The following is a 13,994-nucleotide window of genomic DNA, read 5'->3' on the forward strand; positions in this document are numbered from 1 at the left end:
AAGCTGCCAGTCTGCACCCACCCTCTGTGCCCACCATAAGTTGCCAGTCTGCACCCACCCTCTGTGCCCACCGTGAGCTGCCACGCTCCGCGCCAGGTAAACGGCAGCATGGCGTTGCTAGGAGAGTCTACTCTACACAAACCGCCAAGGTCTGACGTTCTATCACGTGATCAGAGACTGCCAGTCAGTGGCGCGCATGCTCACACGTCTTATTTGCATGGCGTTATTTCTTCCTGTATCCAGAGTATATGAAGTGCAGTGGAGTTGTGCGCATGCGTTGTGTCCTGACCGGGCAGGAACTCACTTACACCCCCTGTCCTGGCCTTCATCCCTCCTCCTGGGATTTCATTGAGACGCCGGGTTCATGTCCCCGGCTCCGAGATCGGGTACGGAACGAGGACCGGCTGGTGATGGTGAAGAGCCGAATGCGTCGCTTACTAACTGCAATCAATAGAAGGATGATGAAGCTGCTCATTGCACTCGCCTTGATCGCCTATGTAGCCTGTGAGTGCCTGTTCCCCCATTCATTCTTTGCGAGTCAGCCCGGGCCGTGTGGTGGGGTAATGTGAGGTTTATTATGGGTACGCCTCCTATGTAGACATGTCTCATGCCCATGTTGTATTATGCTGAATGTGCCCAGTGCATGGCACTGCCAAACGGCCCTGGTACTCTCCAGTGTGATGTAGTTGTGCTGTCAGTGGGTAGAATGGAGGTGGTGGGTACTGTGCAGGGACTGGACGGAGGCGGCGGGCACGGGGCAAGGACTGGATGGAGGCGGTGGGCACGGGGCAAGGACTGGACGGAGGCGGTGGACACGGTGCAGGGACTGGACGTAGGCGGTGGACACGGTGCAGGGACTGGACGTAGGCGGTGGACACGGTGCAGGGACTGGACGTAGGCGGTGGACACGGTGCAGGGACTGGACGGAGGCGGTGGACATGGTGCAGGGACTGGACGGAGGCGGCGGACATGGTGCAGGGACTGGACGGAGGTGGCGGGCACGGGGCAAGGACTGGACGGAGGTGGCGGGCACGGGGCAAGGACTGGACGGAGGTGGCGGGCACGGGGCAAGGACTGGACGGAGGTGGCGGGCACGGGGCAAGGACTGGACGGAGGTGGCGGGCATGGGGCAAGGACTGGACGGAGGTGGCGGGCACGGGGCAAGGACTGAACGCAGGCGGCGGACACGGTGCAGGGACTGGACAGAGGCGTCGGGCACGGGGCAAGGACTGGACGGAGGCGGTGGGCACGGGGCAAGGACTGGACGGAGGCGGTGGACACTGTGCAGGGACTGGACGTAGGCGGTGGACACGGTGCAGGGACTGGACGTAGGCGGTGGACATGGCGCAGGGACTGGACGGAGGCGGTGGACATGGCGCAGGGACTGGACGGAGGCGGCGGGCACGGGGCAAGGACTGGACGGAGGTGGCGGGCACGGGGCAAGGACTGGACGGAGGTGGCGGGCACGGGGCAAGGACTGGACGGAGGTGGCGGGCACGGGGCAAGGACTGAACGCAGGCGGCGGACACGGTGCAGGGACTGGACGGAGGCGTCGGGCACGGTGCAGGGACTGGACGGAGGCGGCGGGCAAGGACTGGACGGAGGCGGCGGGCACGGTACAGGGACTGGATGGAGGCGGCGGGCAAGGACTGGACGGAGGCGTCGGGCACGGTACAGGGACTGGACGGAGGCGTCTGGCAGTGACTGGACGGAGGCGTCGGGCAGGGACTGGACGGAGGCGTCGGGCACGGGGCAGGGACTGGACGGAGGCGTCGGGCAGGGACTGGACGGAGGCGGCGGGCACTGTGCAGTGAATAAACTCAGACCGGGGTGGCCAAAGCATATACCTGCTGTGTGGGCATGGATAACCAGTGACGTCCTGTACTATAGAGGACAATGCCCCCTTTTCTTCATTCACGGGCCTGGAGCAGCCATGCTGGAACTCTTTCTGCTGAAATGCAGCGTGGTGTTAACCTCTCGGTGCCAGCTGCTGTATACTGATCACTTCCAATAGTATGCAGGAATCAGCAGCAGCGCTGTGTCTATAGGAAGGTTTGCACTGTCACAAAGTGGGCACTGTCCATGAGTGGATTTCAACCACATCTCCAGGAATGGGACACATTAGCCACAGCTCTGGCCTGTTTATTCCCCCCCCCCCCCTTTTTGTGTCCTTTTTAAATCTTCTCCTTTTCTATGGCTCCTCTAGACCTGTCTTGTCATTGTTCTGTAGCGCAGTTGTGTATTGGTACACATGCTCTTCTGCATTCGTCAGGAGTGGGGTTCTGCCCCTAGGCCTGGGCTCCTGGCACCTCACCAGTCCGCTCATCTTCGGATGGTGCCTGTGAAGTTTTTACTTATCGTTTGGTCTCTAAAAAGATCAATGTGTCTTGGAGTGGAGGCCGGGTCCTCAATGTGCAGGGCAGTAAGCCAATATACCGTAGACTGGGTAGTGAACTACATGGAGACATCAAGGTGTACTTACTACAACTGCCCAGACCTTATGATTTCAAGGGAAGCACTAATTTTTTTCAGCATTAAAAACTGTTTTAGGCCATGTGCACATGTGGAGTATTAGTGGGTTTTTTACCTCCACATCTGTAAAGCTCAAACCAGGCGTGGAACAATCAGGGGAAAAGTACAATAGAAACACTTCACCACTTCTGTATTTATCACCCACTCCTGGATTTGGCTACAAATACTGAGGTAAAAAACTCACCAAATACTCAACGTGTGCACGTGGCCTGAGGGGTTGTCTAAGATCTTACTGTTGTATCACCAGGATATGCAATGAAGATTTTATTGATGGGGTGGTCCATAGATCATAGGGGTTTAGGGTGAGTACCACTTACCTTATCTGCACACCCGGTGCCGATCTCGTCCATGGGTTGTCCTGTATTGCAGCTACCTCTGTTGGGTCTCATTTTGATGTCGGTGACTTTTCACGTACGTAACGGACAGTACGAGTTTCATCAGTGTCAGTTTATACCATAGCGCTTCATCAGTGACTATCACATATTAGAGGTTGGCCACCACTTAAACACTGATGGTCTCTCCTTAAGGCCCCGTTATACGCAACGACGTATGTAACGATATATCGCCGGGGTCACAGATTCAGTGACGCACATCCGGTATCGTTAGCGACGTCGTTGCGTGTAACACCAATGAGCGACCATTAACGATGGAAAATACTCACCTAATCGTCCATCGTTGACACATCGTTCCTTTTCAAAAAAATCATTGATTGTTGAGGACGCAGGTTGTTCGTCGTTCCCAAGGCAGCACACATCGCTATGTGTGACACCTCGGGAACGACGAACTACAGCTTACCTGCGGCCGCCGGCAATGAGGAAGGAAGGAGGTGGGCGGCATGTTCGGCCGGCCAATCTCCGCCCCTCCATTTCTATTGGGCGGCCGCTTAGTGACACCGCACGAACCACCCCCTTAGAAAGGAGACGGTCCGCCGGCCACAGCAACGTCGCTAGGCAGGTAAGTCTGTGTGACGGCTCCTAACGATATTGTGCGCCACGGGCAGCGATTTGCCCGTGACTCACAAACGACGGGGGCAGGTGCTTTCACCAGCGATATCGCTGCGTGTAACACCCCATTTAGGATAGGTCACTAATGTCAGATGTGAGCGGCTCCGTGGATAATAATGGGAATGTTTTGTAGCTGTGAAAACCACAGAACACGTTCCTGATTCCTGGACATCTGAATAAGGCCTTAGGCTATGTCCGCACGATGCGTTCACCACAAAACTGCACCCTGTAATCACAAAAGTGCAGTCTGTGGCCAAAAAAGCACATCTAAAAAAGCACGTGTTTCTCTAGTCCCTTCCACGACAGCATAGGAGGTTGTCTCTCCACGCCCTAATTGGGACAGGAAGTTCAAGAGGTTTAAAAGGACCCTCCCACCTCCCACAGCCAGTGTCTTTCCTGTCCCCATGGGGCATGGAGAGGTTTTGTTTTTTCTCCTATGCTGTGGTGGCCGGCGAACTGCAGTATATTTTTTTTTTTCTCCCCCTATTACCTTCAGCCGGACGGCATCGGTCGGGCCTTCACCGCTCCTCCCTTGCTGTTCCCTCACGCTGTGGGGGACCGCTGCTCCAGCCTTCCGGATCCTCCTGAGGGGTGATGCAGGCTGTTGAGCTCCCCGGCCGGCGTCCTCCCTGAGCCGCCGGCCGCCTCCCGCATGCACGCTGCCGGAGCGATCCGGAAGTGCTCCCGGAGGCGGGACTTCTGGTCTTGCGGACTTCCGGTCGAGCGCTTCCGGTTTGCGGAGGCAGCGTGGAGGCACGCCGACTGCGACTCGACCTGCCCAGGACCGGATGCGGGAGGCGGGGAAACGTGCACCATCACTGGGGAGGCAGGCCCTTGTCCATAAGGGCTGCCACGAAGACATCAGATCATGGTAAGACCGTGCTCCCTGTCATGTCTTCCGCTGCAGCTGCCTCTGCAGAACCCAGTGTGCCCCCTGCTACTGTGAGTATGGAGGGGACTGGTCCCTCGGACATAGGTCTCATCAGTGATTATGGCTCTCTGCTCTGTGTTTTCTAGGAGGACAAGGCCACCAAGAAAACTGACAGAAATGAGAAATCAGAGAAGCCTGAGAAGTCAGAAAAAACTGACAAGTCCGATAAGCCTGATAGACCTGACAGAGTGGACAAAATTAAAAAATGTCCCATCTGTATAAAGAAGCTCCCTGCAGTATGGGATAGAAAGCTTTGCCAGCAATGTACGGACCAGGTTATTAGGGCCGAACAACCATCTCTGATAGATGAGTTGCGGTCCATGATGAAACAGGAGATTAGGGCCTCACTGGCTTCTCTCCCTGTTCCTGGCCCTGTTCCTGGCCCTGTTCCTGGCCCTGTTCCTGGCCCTGTTCCTGGCCCTGTTCCTGGCCCTGTTCCTGGCCCTGCTCCTGGCCCTGCTCCTGGCCCCTCTCCTCCAAAAAAGAGGAGACTCCAGTCGACCCCTTCTGATCAGGAGGACGCTGATTCCACCTCTGAGGGTCCTGATGAAGGATTTCCATCTGGGGGGTCTGACCAGTCCTTTCTTTTTCACTCAGAAGAGTTGGGGGATCTTATTGAGGCAGTTCGGAGCACTATGGGTTTAGAGGAAGTGCAGTCTCTTCCTTCAATCCAGGACGAAATGTTTGCTGGCCTGAAGTCAGTCAAACAGTTGGGATTCCCAGTTCATGCCAATATATTGGATATTGTTTCTCAGGAATGGGAATGTCCTGAGAGGCGGGTACGGAGTGACCTTAGACGCCGGTTTCCTCTGGAACCTTCGGGACTACATTGGGAGATCCCAAGAGTAGACGTTCAGGTGGCTAGGGTAGCTAAGCAAACGGCTCTTCCCTTTGAGGATACTTCCCAACTGAAGGATCAAATGGATAGGAAGGTAGAGGGCCTGATGAAGCGGTCCTGGGAGGCATCGTCTTCCTCTATTCAAGCCAACATTGCCTCCACCTGCGTATCCAGGTCCCTAATTAGGTGGTTGGACCAGTTAGAGGCTCATATTTCCCAAGGGACCCCTAGGGAGGAATTACTGGAATCCCTTCCCTTGCTTAGGAAGGCTACCTGTTTTCTGGCAGATACCTCGGTGGAATCTGTCCGCCTGGCAGCCAGGACCTCGGTGCTTTCTAACTCTGCCCGACGTGCCCTCTGGCTTACGGCCTGGAGTGGAGACTCCACCTCTAAAATGAGGCTTTGTTCCCTTCCTTTTAAAGGGGATTTGGTGTTTGGACCTGCCCTGGATGATATCCTGGACAAGGCGACTGATCGTAAGGCCTTGCCCGATCCTAGACCTACCAGGAAGCGGTCCTTTCGTCCCTCGATGCCTCAGGCCTCCCAGCCCAGAGGGAAAGGGAAGGCAGGCAGGTGGAGCTATCCCAAAGGTAGAGGGAGAAACATCCTCATCCCTCCACATCAGCAACGTCCTCAGCAGGACAAGCAGTGACTCGGCCCGGGTGGGGGGAAGACTCTCAGCGTTTCTTACCCAGTGGCAGTCCATAACCTCTTGCCAATGGGTTCTGAAGATCATCTCGGACGGTCTTCTCATAGAATTCCTTTCCCCCCCCTCTTCCGGGTCTCCGAGTCACTGCGCTGGCATCGCCGGGTTCACAGACTCTGTTGTACACAAAGATTTTAGAGTTAGTGCACTCGGGGGTCGTTTCCCCAGTCCCGAGTCGGGAAGAAGGGATAGGACACTACTCCCGTCTCTTCCTGGTCAAGAAGCCATCCGGCGACGTCCGTATAATTATCAATTTAAAAAGTCTAAACCGTCAGGTCAGGTACCGGCGGTTCAAGATGGAGTCGGTGAGATCAGCTATTCCCCTGATAGGTCTACACCACCAGATGGCCTCTATCGATCTGAAAGATGCCTACTTCCATGTACCCGTCCATCCGGGACACAGACAATACCTCAGGTTTGCGGTGCTTCACGGGGAAGAAGTACTTCATTTCCAATTCAATGTACTTCCCTTCGGGATCTCCTCAGCTCCAAGGATCTTTTCCAAGATCATGGCAGAGGTGGTCGCCTTCATAAGATTGCAGGGTATCTGTCTAGTTCCGTATCTGGACGACTTTCTTCTCATGGCTCCGTCTGCTCCAACCCTCCGGAGCCATGTGGAGAGGTCTTTGGGAATCCTTCGGTCTCTGGGATGGATTCCCAATCTCAAAAAATCACAGTTAAACCCCTCCTCCACACGGCAGTTTCTCGGAGTGCTGCTGGACTCCGACAGACAGGCATCTTTTCTCCCAGAGGGCCACAGGATAGCTCTGTTATCCAAAATCTCGAAGCTCCGCAGGCAGGCTCGCCCAACGCTTCGAGCGGCTATGTCAGCCCTGGGTTCCATGACATCCTGCATCCCCTCGGTCAGGTGGGCTCAGGCCCATTCTCGGTGTCTCCAGGATCATATCCTGGCACACTGGGACAGACTCCCGTCATCCCTAAACAGGAGGTTTCGCCTCTCGGAGTCCGTCTCCTCATCCCTTCTCTGGTGGCTGAGTCCCGCCAACCTGCAGGTGGGGGTTGCCTGGACTCAGAAACCCCTGGTTACACTGACCACAGATGCCAGCCTACGTGGATGGGGGGCAATGGTGGCAAATTCCCCATTTCAAGGGGTCTGGAGTCCTTATGTCAGCTCCCAATCCTCCAACTACCGGGAGCTCAGGGCAGTCAGGGAAGCCCTCCTTGCGGCTCAGGACCTCGTCCGGGACTCTCACGTCCTGGTATATTCAGACAATGTCACAACAGTGGCACATCTCCGCCATCAGGGCAGTACACGCTCAGGCGCCCTGAAGTCGGTATCCTCTCGAATCTTTCAATGGGCAGAACAATCTCTGCTCTCCCTTTCTGCGGTCCATCTGAAGGGCTCCCTCAATCTTCAGGCGGATTTCCTGAGTCGTCGGGATGTTCATCCAGGGGAATGGAGCCTGGATCAGGCAGTGTTCTGCTCCCTAGTGGCAAGGTGGGGTGCACCAGAGGTGGACCTCTTTGCCTCAGCAGAGAATCGCAAGGTCGCAACATATTTCTCCCTGAACCCAAGGGACGAGGCTTTAGGGGTAGACGCTTTCTGCCACAGTTGGTCCTTTCGCCTCGCTTACGCGTTCCCCCCTCTTCCTCTTCTCGCACGGGCCCTGAGGAAGATCAGAGACGAGGGGGTCCCAACTATACTGGTAGCCCCTCTGTGGCCCCGGAGGAGTTGGTACAGCCTGGTCATGACGCTAGGAATCGACGGCCCAGTCCTCTTAGGTTCGGACCCCAGCTTACTGTCACAGGGTCCGATTTTCCATCCGGCTCCTCAGAAACTCAACTTGGCTGCCTGGCTTCTGAGGCCCGGGCACTGAAGGCTCAAGGGCTTTCTGACAAAGTTGTGGCTACGCTGCAGAAGAACCGTAAACCTGTGACTAATAGTATATACAACAAAATCTGGAAGAGATTTTCCTCCTGGTGTGGTTCTCGGCCTCCTGACCCTTTTCGGCCTAATATTGCGCAGATTCTGGACTTTCTCCAAAGTGGTTTAGACTTAGGTCTTAGGCCCAGCTCCCTGAAAGTTCAGGTGTCAGCACTCAGTGCAGTCTTTGACACGGCTCTGGCAGATCATCGTTGGATCCGTCGGTTCTTTGTGTCCGCTAGTAGACTCTGTCCACGTCGGAGGGTCCTGACGCCTCGCTGGGATCTCAATGTGGTCCTTACAGGACTATCTCAATCTCCGTTTGAACCTCTGTGCTCTTGTAACATTCGTTCCCTTTCTCACAAGACTGCTTTTCTTGTGGCTATTACATCTGCTCGCAGAGTCGGCGAACTTCAGGCTTTGTCTGTTAGGGAACCTTATCTGACCATCAGAGATGACAGCATTGTTTTTCAGCTGGACCCTTCCTTCCTTCCCAAGGTGGTTTCGGATTTTCACCGTTCGCAGTCCATCGTCCTGCCTTCATTCTGTCAGAATCCTCGGACTCCGGGTGAAGAAGTGTTTCATTCTTTGGATGTCCGTCGGATAGTGTTGCACTACCTAGAGGTTACTGCTTCTTGGCGCCTTGATTCTAACCTGTTCATCCAGCCCTTTGGCCGCAATAAGGGCAAGAAGGTGGCTAAGAGTACAGTCGCCAACTGGATTGTGCGAGCAATTAGAGATGCATACCTCGCTCAGCATCTCTCTCCGCCTACTGGATTCACGGCGCACTCCACCAGGGCTACCTCTGCCTCCTGGGCCGAACGGGCAGGGGCCTCCCCTGAGCAGATCTGCAAGGCGGCTACGTGGTCTTCGCTCCATACCTTCACGAAGCATTATCGTCTGGATCTGGATTCCAACAGGGATTTGGCCTTTGGCAGGAAAGTCCTGCAGGCTGTGGTCCCCCCCTAGGTATCAATTCTTTGGTATTCCTCCTATGCTGTCGTGGAAGGGACTAGAGAAATAAGAATTATTCTTACCGATAATTCGCTTTCTAGGACCTTCCACGACAGCAGGTAATTCCCTCCCCTATGTATTCATGTATTCCTGAATGTGTAGTACTTCTCATATGCTATGGATTCTTTGTAAGACACTGGCTGTGGGAGGTGGGAGGGTCCTTTTAAACCTCTTGAACTTCCTGTCCCAATTAGGGCGTGGAGAGACAACCTCCTATGCTGTTGTGGAAGGTCCTAGAAAGCGAATTATCGGTAAGAATAATTCTTATTTTTGGATTATTTTTTATTTTTATTTATTTTATTTTTTTTAACACCTAATGGGTGAAAAATGCAGGGAGAACCGCAAAAAGAATTGACGTACTACGTTTTTCTTGTCGCCACAAAACTGCAGCCAAAAAAAAGCAACATGCGCACAGGAAATGTGAAATCTCATAGACTTTGCTGGGGAAGGAAAAGCATGCAGTTTAGTCACCACAAAACTGCATTAAAAAACCTGCAGCGTGTGCATGAGGCCTTAAAGTGTGATCTTAGTACAGCTGTTTAAGGCTGCTTTCACACATCAGTTTTTTGCCATCAGGGACAATCCGGCAAAAACATGAAAAAACGGATCGAGCGTCTGTTGCCGCCGGATCAGTTTTTCCCCCATAGACTTTCATTAGCGCCGGATTGTGCTGGATGGCCTTGCGTTTCATCCGTTTTTTGCCGGATCCGGCAAAATTTACTTGTCCGGTGGCCGGATGAAACGTTGAAGTGAACGTTTTTGTGTCCGGCAAAAAAAACCCGGATTGCGCTGGATCCGGCGCCGCACGGCATGTTTTATAATGGAAGCCTATGGACGCCAGATGCGGCGTAATGCGGCAAAAAAAATACAGATCCGGCCGCTGGATCCGTGTTTTTTTTTTTTTTTTTTTTTTTTTTTTGTAACTGAGCATGCTCCGTATCACACCAGATCTGTCAGAAAACGGAAGGAACTGATGGAAATATTAATGCAACTTATCCGTTTTTTCGCCGGATCGTGCCTGATGCCAAAAAACTGATGTGTGAAAGCAGCTTAAGCGGTGTGCACTCACTGAGTTGTATTTTATTTTTTTTTTTGGTACAGATTGTTGCCCAAACCTGCATGCCTTTCTTTATCCCAGAAAAGTCAATACGAATTCTGAAATGCTGTGCGCACGTTGCTTTTTTTTTTTTCCTTGTAGTTTTGGGTGCAAAAAAAACTGCTGTATATAAATTTTTTTTTTTTTTTGTGCAATTCCTGCACCAAAAACTCATGTGCACATACCTTATCATGTGCACTGAAAATGTGCGCTTCAGAGCGCAGCTGAAAAGCTGCGTTCTGAAGCGCATGGTGCCGGCAGATTCGTGCGCTCTGCATGCTGCCTCTCCCTATAGACAGCATGCAGAACGCACGAAAGAAGTGACATGTCACTTCTTAGAACGCAGCGATTCGGCAAGCAGCTGAATCGCTGCGTTCTAACATGCCACGTGCGCACGGCTCCTGCACAATCTCCATAGACTGTGCAGGGGACGCAGAACGCAGCGTAACTGCATGTAATACGCACAAGTGCGCACATACCCTTAGTCTCACAATGATTACTATCCTCTGTGACTGTACTATTAGGGCTCATGCGCACGTTGCGTAATTACATGCAGTTATGCTGCATATTGCACTGCAGCATAAATACATGTGTGCAGGGAACGCAGGACACATCTATGTAGATTGTGCATGAGACATGCGCACGTTGCTTTTTTGAACGCAACGATTTAGATGCTAAAAGTTTGACCCAAATCCGTGCGTTCCTAAAAGCAGCATGTCAATTATTCCGTGCGCTATGGATGCAGCTCCTGCTCTGTCTATGGGAGAGGCTGCATCCAGAGCGCATGAAATCGGCTTTTTTTTCTACACAAAAACTGCATCCATTATGCAGTGTTTCTGCAGCGATTTGACGCGCACATGTGCTGTCAAATCGCTGCGGAATATTCAGCAGTTGCCTGCGAACATAGCCTCAGGGTTAAGAGTTAACCATGCTTTATTTTCAGCACTGATGGACATATAGACTCATGATCTATAGACAGGGGCCACAGTCTGAACTTAACTTCACTTAAAAATAAAATAAAAAAAAAGTGCCCCCCAAAAAATTGAAGATTATGCACAGCACTGTCAAATCGGCATTGCTGTGCACGTTTCCTCTCATGGCACGTATTTTAACCACTTTATTTTCTAGAAACCTTGGAACAAGAGTGAGCCAGTTCGTTTTTATGGTGGCTTTATTTGGCAGCTGCCCGCTCTATATATACTTGAAAGTACAAAGATGCCATCAGTTTCGATGCTTAAAATGACCGCCGGCATTTTAGATGCTGTGTGCCAGATTCATTGAGGTGTGCTTCTCCATGAAACTGGTGCTTCTTTCAGCTGCAGAGTACCACCACAAGAAATGGGCTCCTGTAGTACTGGCGTACATGGCCATCACATTTCCACCGCCCTTGTAGAATCTATATATATAATTGCCTTATTCTGTCTGTCTGTCTGTCTGTCTGTCATGCTCCGAAATTGTGTCCTTACGGTGACACAAAGCTGATTGGCCGCTGGGCTCGCCATGGCCCCGCCCCCCCACACGGATTGGCCTCTCGCCCCGGCTCTCTGCAGGCCCCGCCCCCCTCACGCAATGCACGCTCGCTGTGGCCCAACTGACACGGGGCTCCGATTCCCAGGTGAGTACACACACACACATCAGATCACACTCACTCTCACACACACCTCACACATCACAACATGCTGGGATATCGCTTGCTTCTACACCGGCTCCGTTAGGATCCCGGCAGCGCCAGACATAACCTTGCGATGCTGGGATCTTAACGGAGGCCGTGAAAGCTGGTAACCATTATACACATCGGGTAACTAAGGTCCCTTAGTTACCCGATGTGTATCATAGTTACCAGTGTACACCGGCTCACACTCACTCTCACACACACCTCACACACACATCACATCGCATCCACACATCAAGGTCCTGCAGCTGCGGAACATACATAACATAACAGCACACACACACACACATACACACACAAATCAGATCACACTCACACACACCTCACACACACATCACATCCAAATACTCACAACATCCTGGGATATCGCTTGCTTCTCGGCGGCGATATTGTGCTGTGAGCTTCCAGGACCTGAGGGAGGATCACATGGCCAGAAGCATGTGATATCCCCGGATGTTGTGAGTATCAGCGCGTATGTGCAATATCGTCAGTGTCTGTGTGTGTGAGTGTATGCGATCGGGTGTGTGTGAGTGGATGCGATCGGTTGTGTGGGTGAGTGGATGCGATCGGGTGTGGGTGAGTGTCGGCAGAGGAGCACGGCGTGCTGGAGGAGGCTGGGAGCAGAGAGGCTGATCTTGGGGAAGGCTGGGAGGGGGAGGCTGATGCTGAGGGAGGCTGGAAGGAGAGAGGCTGAGCAAACGTGCTCCATCCGCCATACTGCGCACTCCCCATCGTGCTGCATCCCCCATGCTGCGCACTCCCAAACGTGGTCCATCCGCCATGCTGCGCACTCCCAAACGTGGTACATCCGCCATGCTGCGCACTCCCAAACGTGCTCCATCCGCCATACTGCGCACTCCTAAACGTGCTCCATCCGCCATACTGCGCACTCCCCATCGTGCACCATCCGGCATCCTGCGCACTCCCAAGCGGATGGAGCATGATGGGGGGTGCGCAGCATGGCGGATGGAGCACGTTTGGGAGTGCGCAGCATGGCGGATGGAGCACGTTTGGGAGTGCGCAGCATGACGGATGGAGCACGTTTGGGAGTGCGCAGCATGACGGATGGAGCACGTTTGGGAGTGCGCAGCATGCCGGATGGTGCACGATGGGGAGTGCGCAGTATGGCGGATGGAGCACGTTTGGGAGTGCGCAGTATGGCGGATGGAGCACGTTTGGGAGTGCGCAGCATGGCGGATGGAGCACGTTTGGGAGTGCGCAGCATGGCGGATGGAGCACGTTTGGGAGTGCGCAGCATGGCGGATGGAGCACGTTTGGGAGTGCGCAGCATGGCGGATGGAGCACGTTTGGGAGTGCGCAGCATGGCGGATGGAGCACGTTTGGGAGTGCGCAGCATGGCGGATGGAGCACGTTTGGGAGTGCGCAGCATGGCGGATGGAGCACGTTTGGGAGTGCGCAGCATGGCGGATGGAGCACGTTTGGGAGTGCGCAGCATGGCGGATGGAGCACGTTTGGGAGTGCGCAGCATGGCGGATGGAGCACGTTTGGGAGTGCGCAGCATGGCGGATGGAGCACGTTTGGGAGTGCGCAGCATGGCGGATGGAGCACGTTTGGGAGTGCGCAGCATGGCGGATGGAGCACGTTTGGGAGTGCGCAGCATGGCGGATGGTGCACGATGGGGAGTGCGCAGCATGCCGGATGGTGCACGATGGGGAGTGCGCAGCATGGCGGATGGAGCACGTTTGGGAGTGCGCAGCATGGCGGATGGAGCACGTTTGGGAGTGCGCAGCATGGCGGATGGAGCACGTTTGGGAGTGCGCAGCATGGCGGATGGAGCACGTTTGGGAGTGCGCAGCATGGCGGATGGAGCACGTTTGGGAGTGCGCAGCATGGCGGATGGAGCACGTTTGGGAGTGCGCAGCATGGCGGATGGAGCACGTTTGGGAGTGCGCAGCATGGCGGATGGAGCACGTTTGGGAGTGCGCAGCATGGCGGATGGAGCACGTTTGGGAGTGCGCAGCATGGCGGATGGAGCACGTTTGGGAGTGCGCAGCATGGCGGATGGAGCACGTTTGGGAGTGCGCAGCATGGCGGATGGAGCACGTTTGGGAGTGCGCAGCATGGCGGATGGAGCACGTTTGGGAGTGCGCAGCATGGCGGATGGAGCACGTTTGGGAGTGCGCAGCATGGCGGATGGAGCATGATAGGGGGTGCGCAGCATGGCGGATGGAGCACGTTTGGGAGTGTGCAGCATGGCGGATAGAGCACGATGGGGAGTGCGCAGCATGGGGGATGGAGCACGTTTGGGAGTGCGCAGTATGGCGGATGGAGCACGTTTGGGAGTGCGCAGCATGG

General features: G+C 54.3%; 1 protein-coding gene across 1 annotated transcript in view; it reads left to right on the forward strand.

Moving 5' to 3' along the window:
• Nucleotides 1-217: 217 nt before the first annotated feature.
• The window catches only part of UXS1 (UDP-glucuronate decarboxylase 1), a 94,400-nt gene continuing 80,623 nt past the window's right edge, over nt 218-13,994 (forward strand). Inside the window, 2 exon segments of the mRNA XM_075334261.1 lie at nt 218-310; nt 312-504. Of these exon segments, the coding sequence (XP_075190376.1) occupies nt 218-310; nt 312-504 (286 nt within the window).

Source organism: Anomaloglossus baeobatrachus, chromosome 2, assembly GCF_048569485.1.
Source record: "Anomaloglossus baeobatrachus isolate aAnoBae1 chromosome 2, aAnoBae1.hap1, whole genome shotgun sequence".
Classification (NCBI taxonomy): domain Eukaryota; kingdom Metazoa; phylum Chordata; class Amphibia; order Anura; family Aromobatidae; genus Anomaloglossus; species Anomaloglossus baeobatrachus.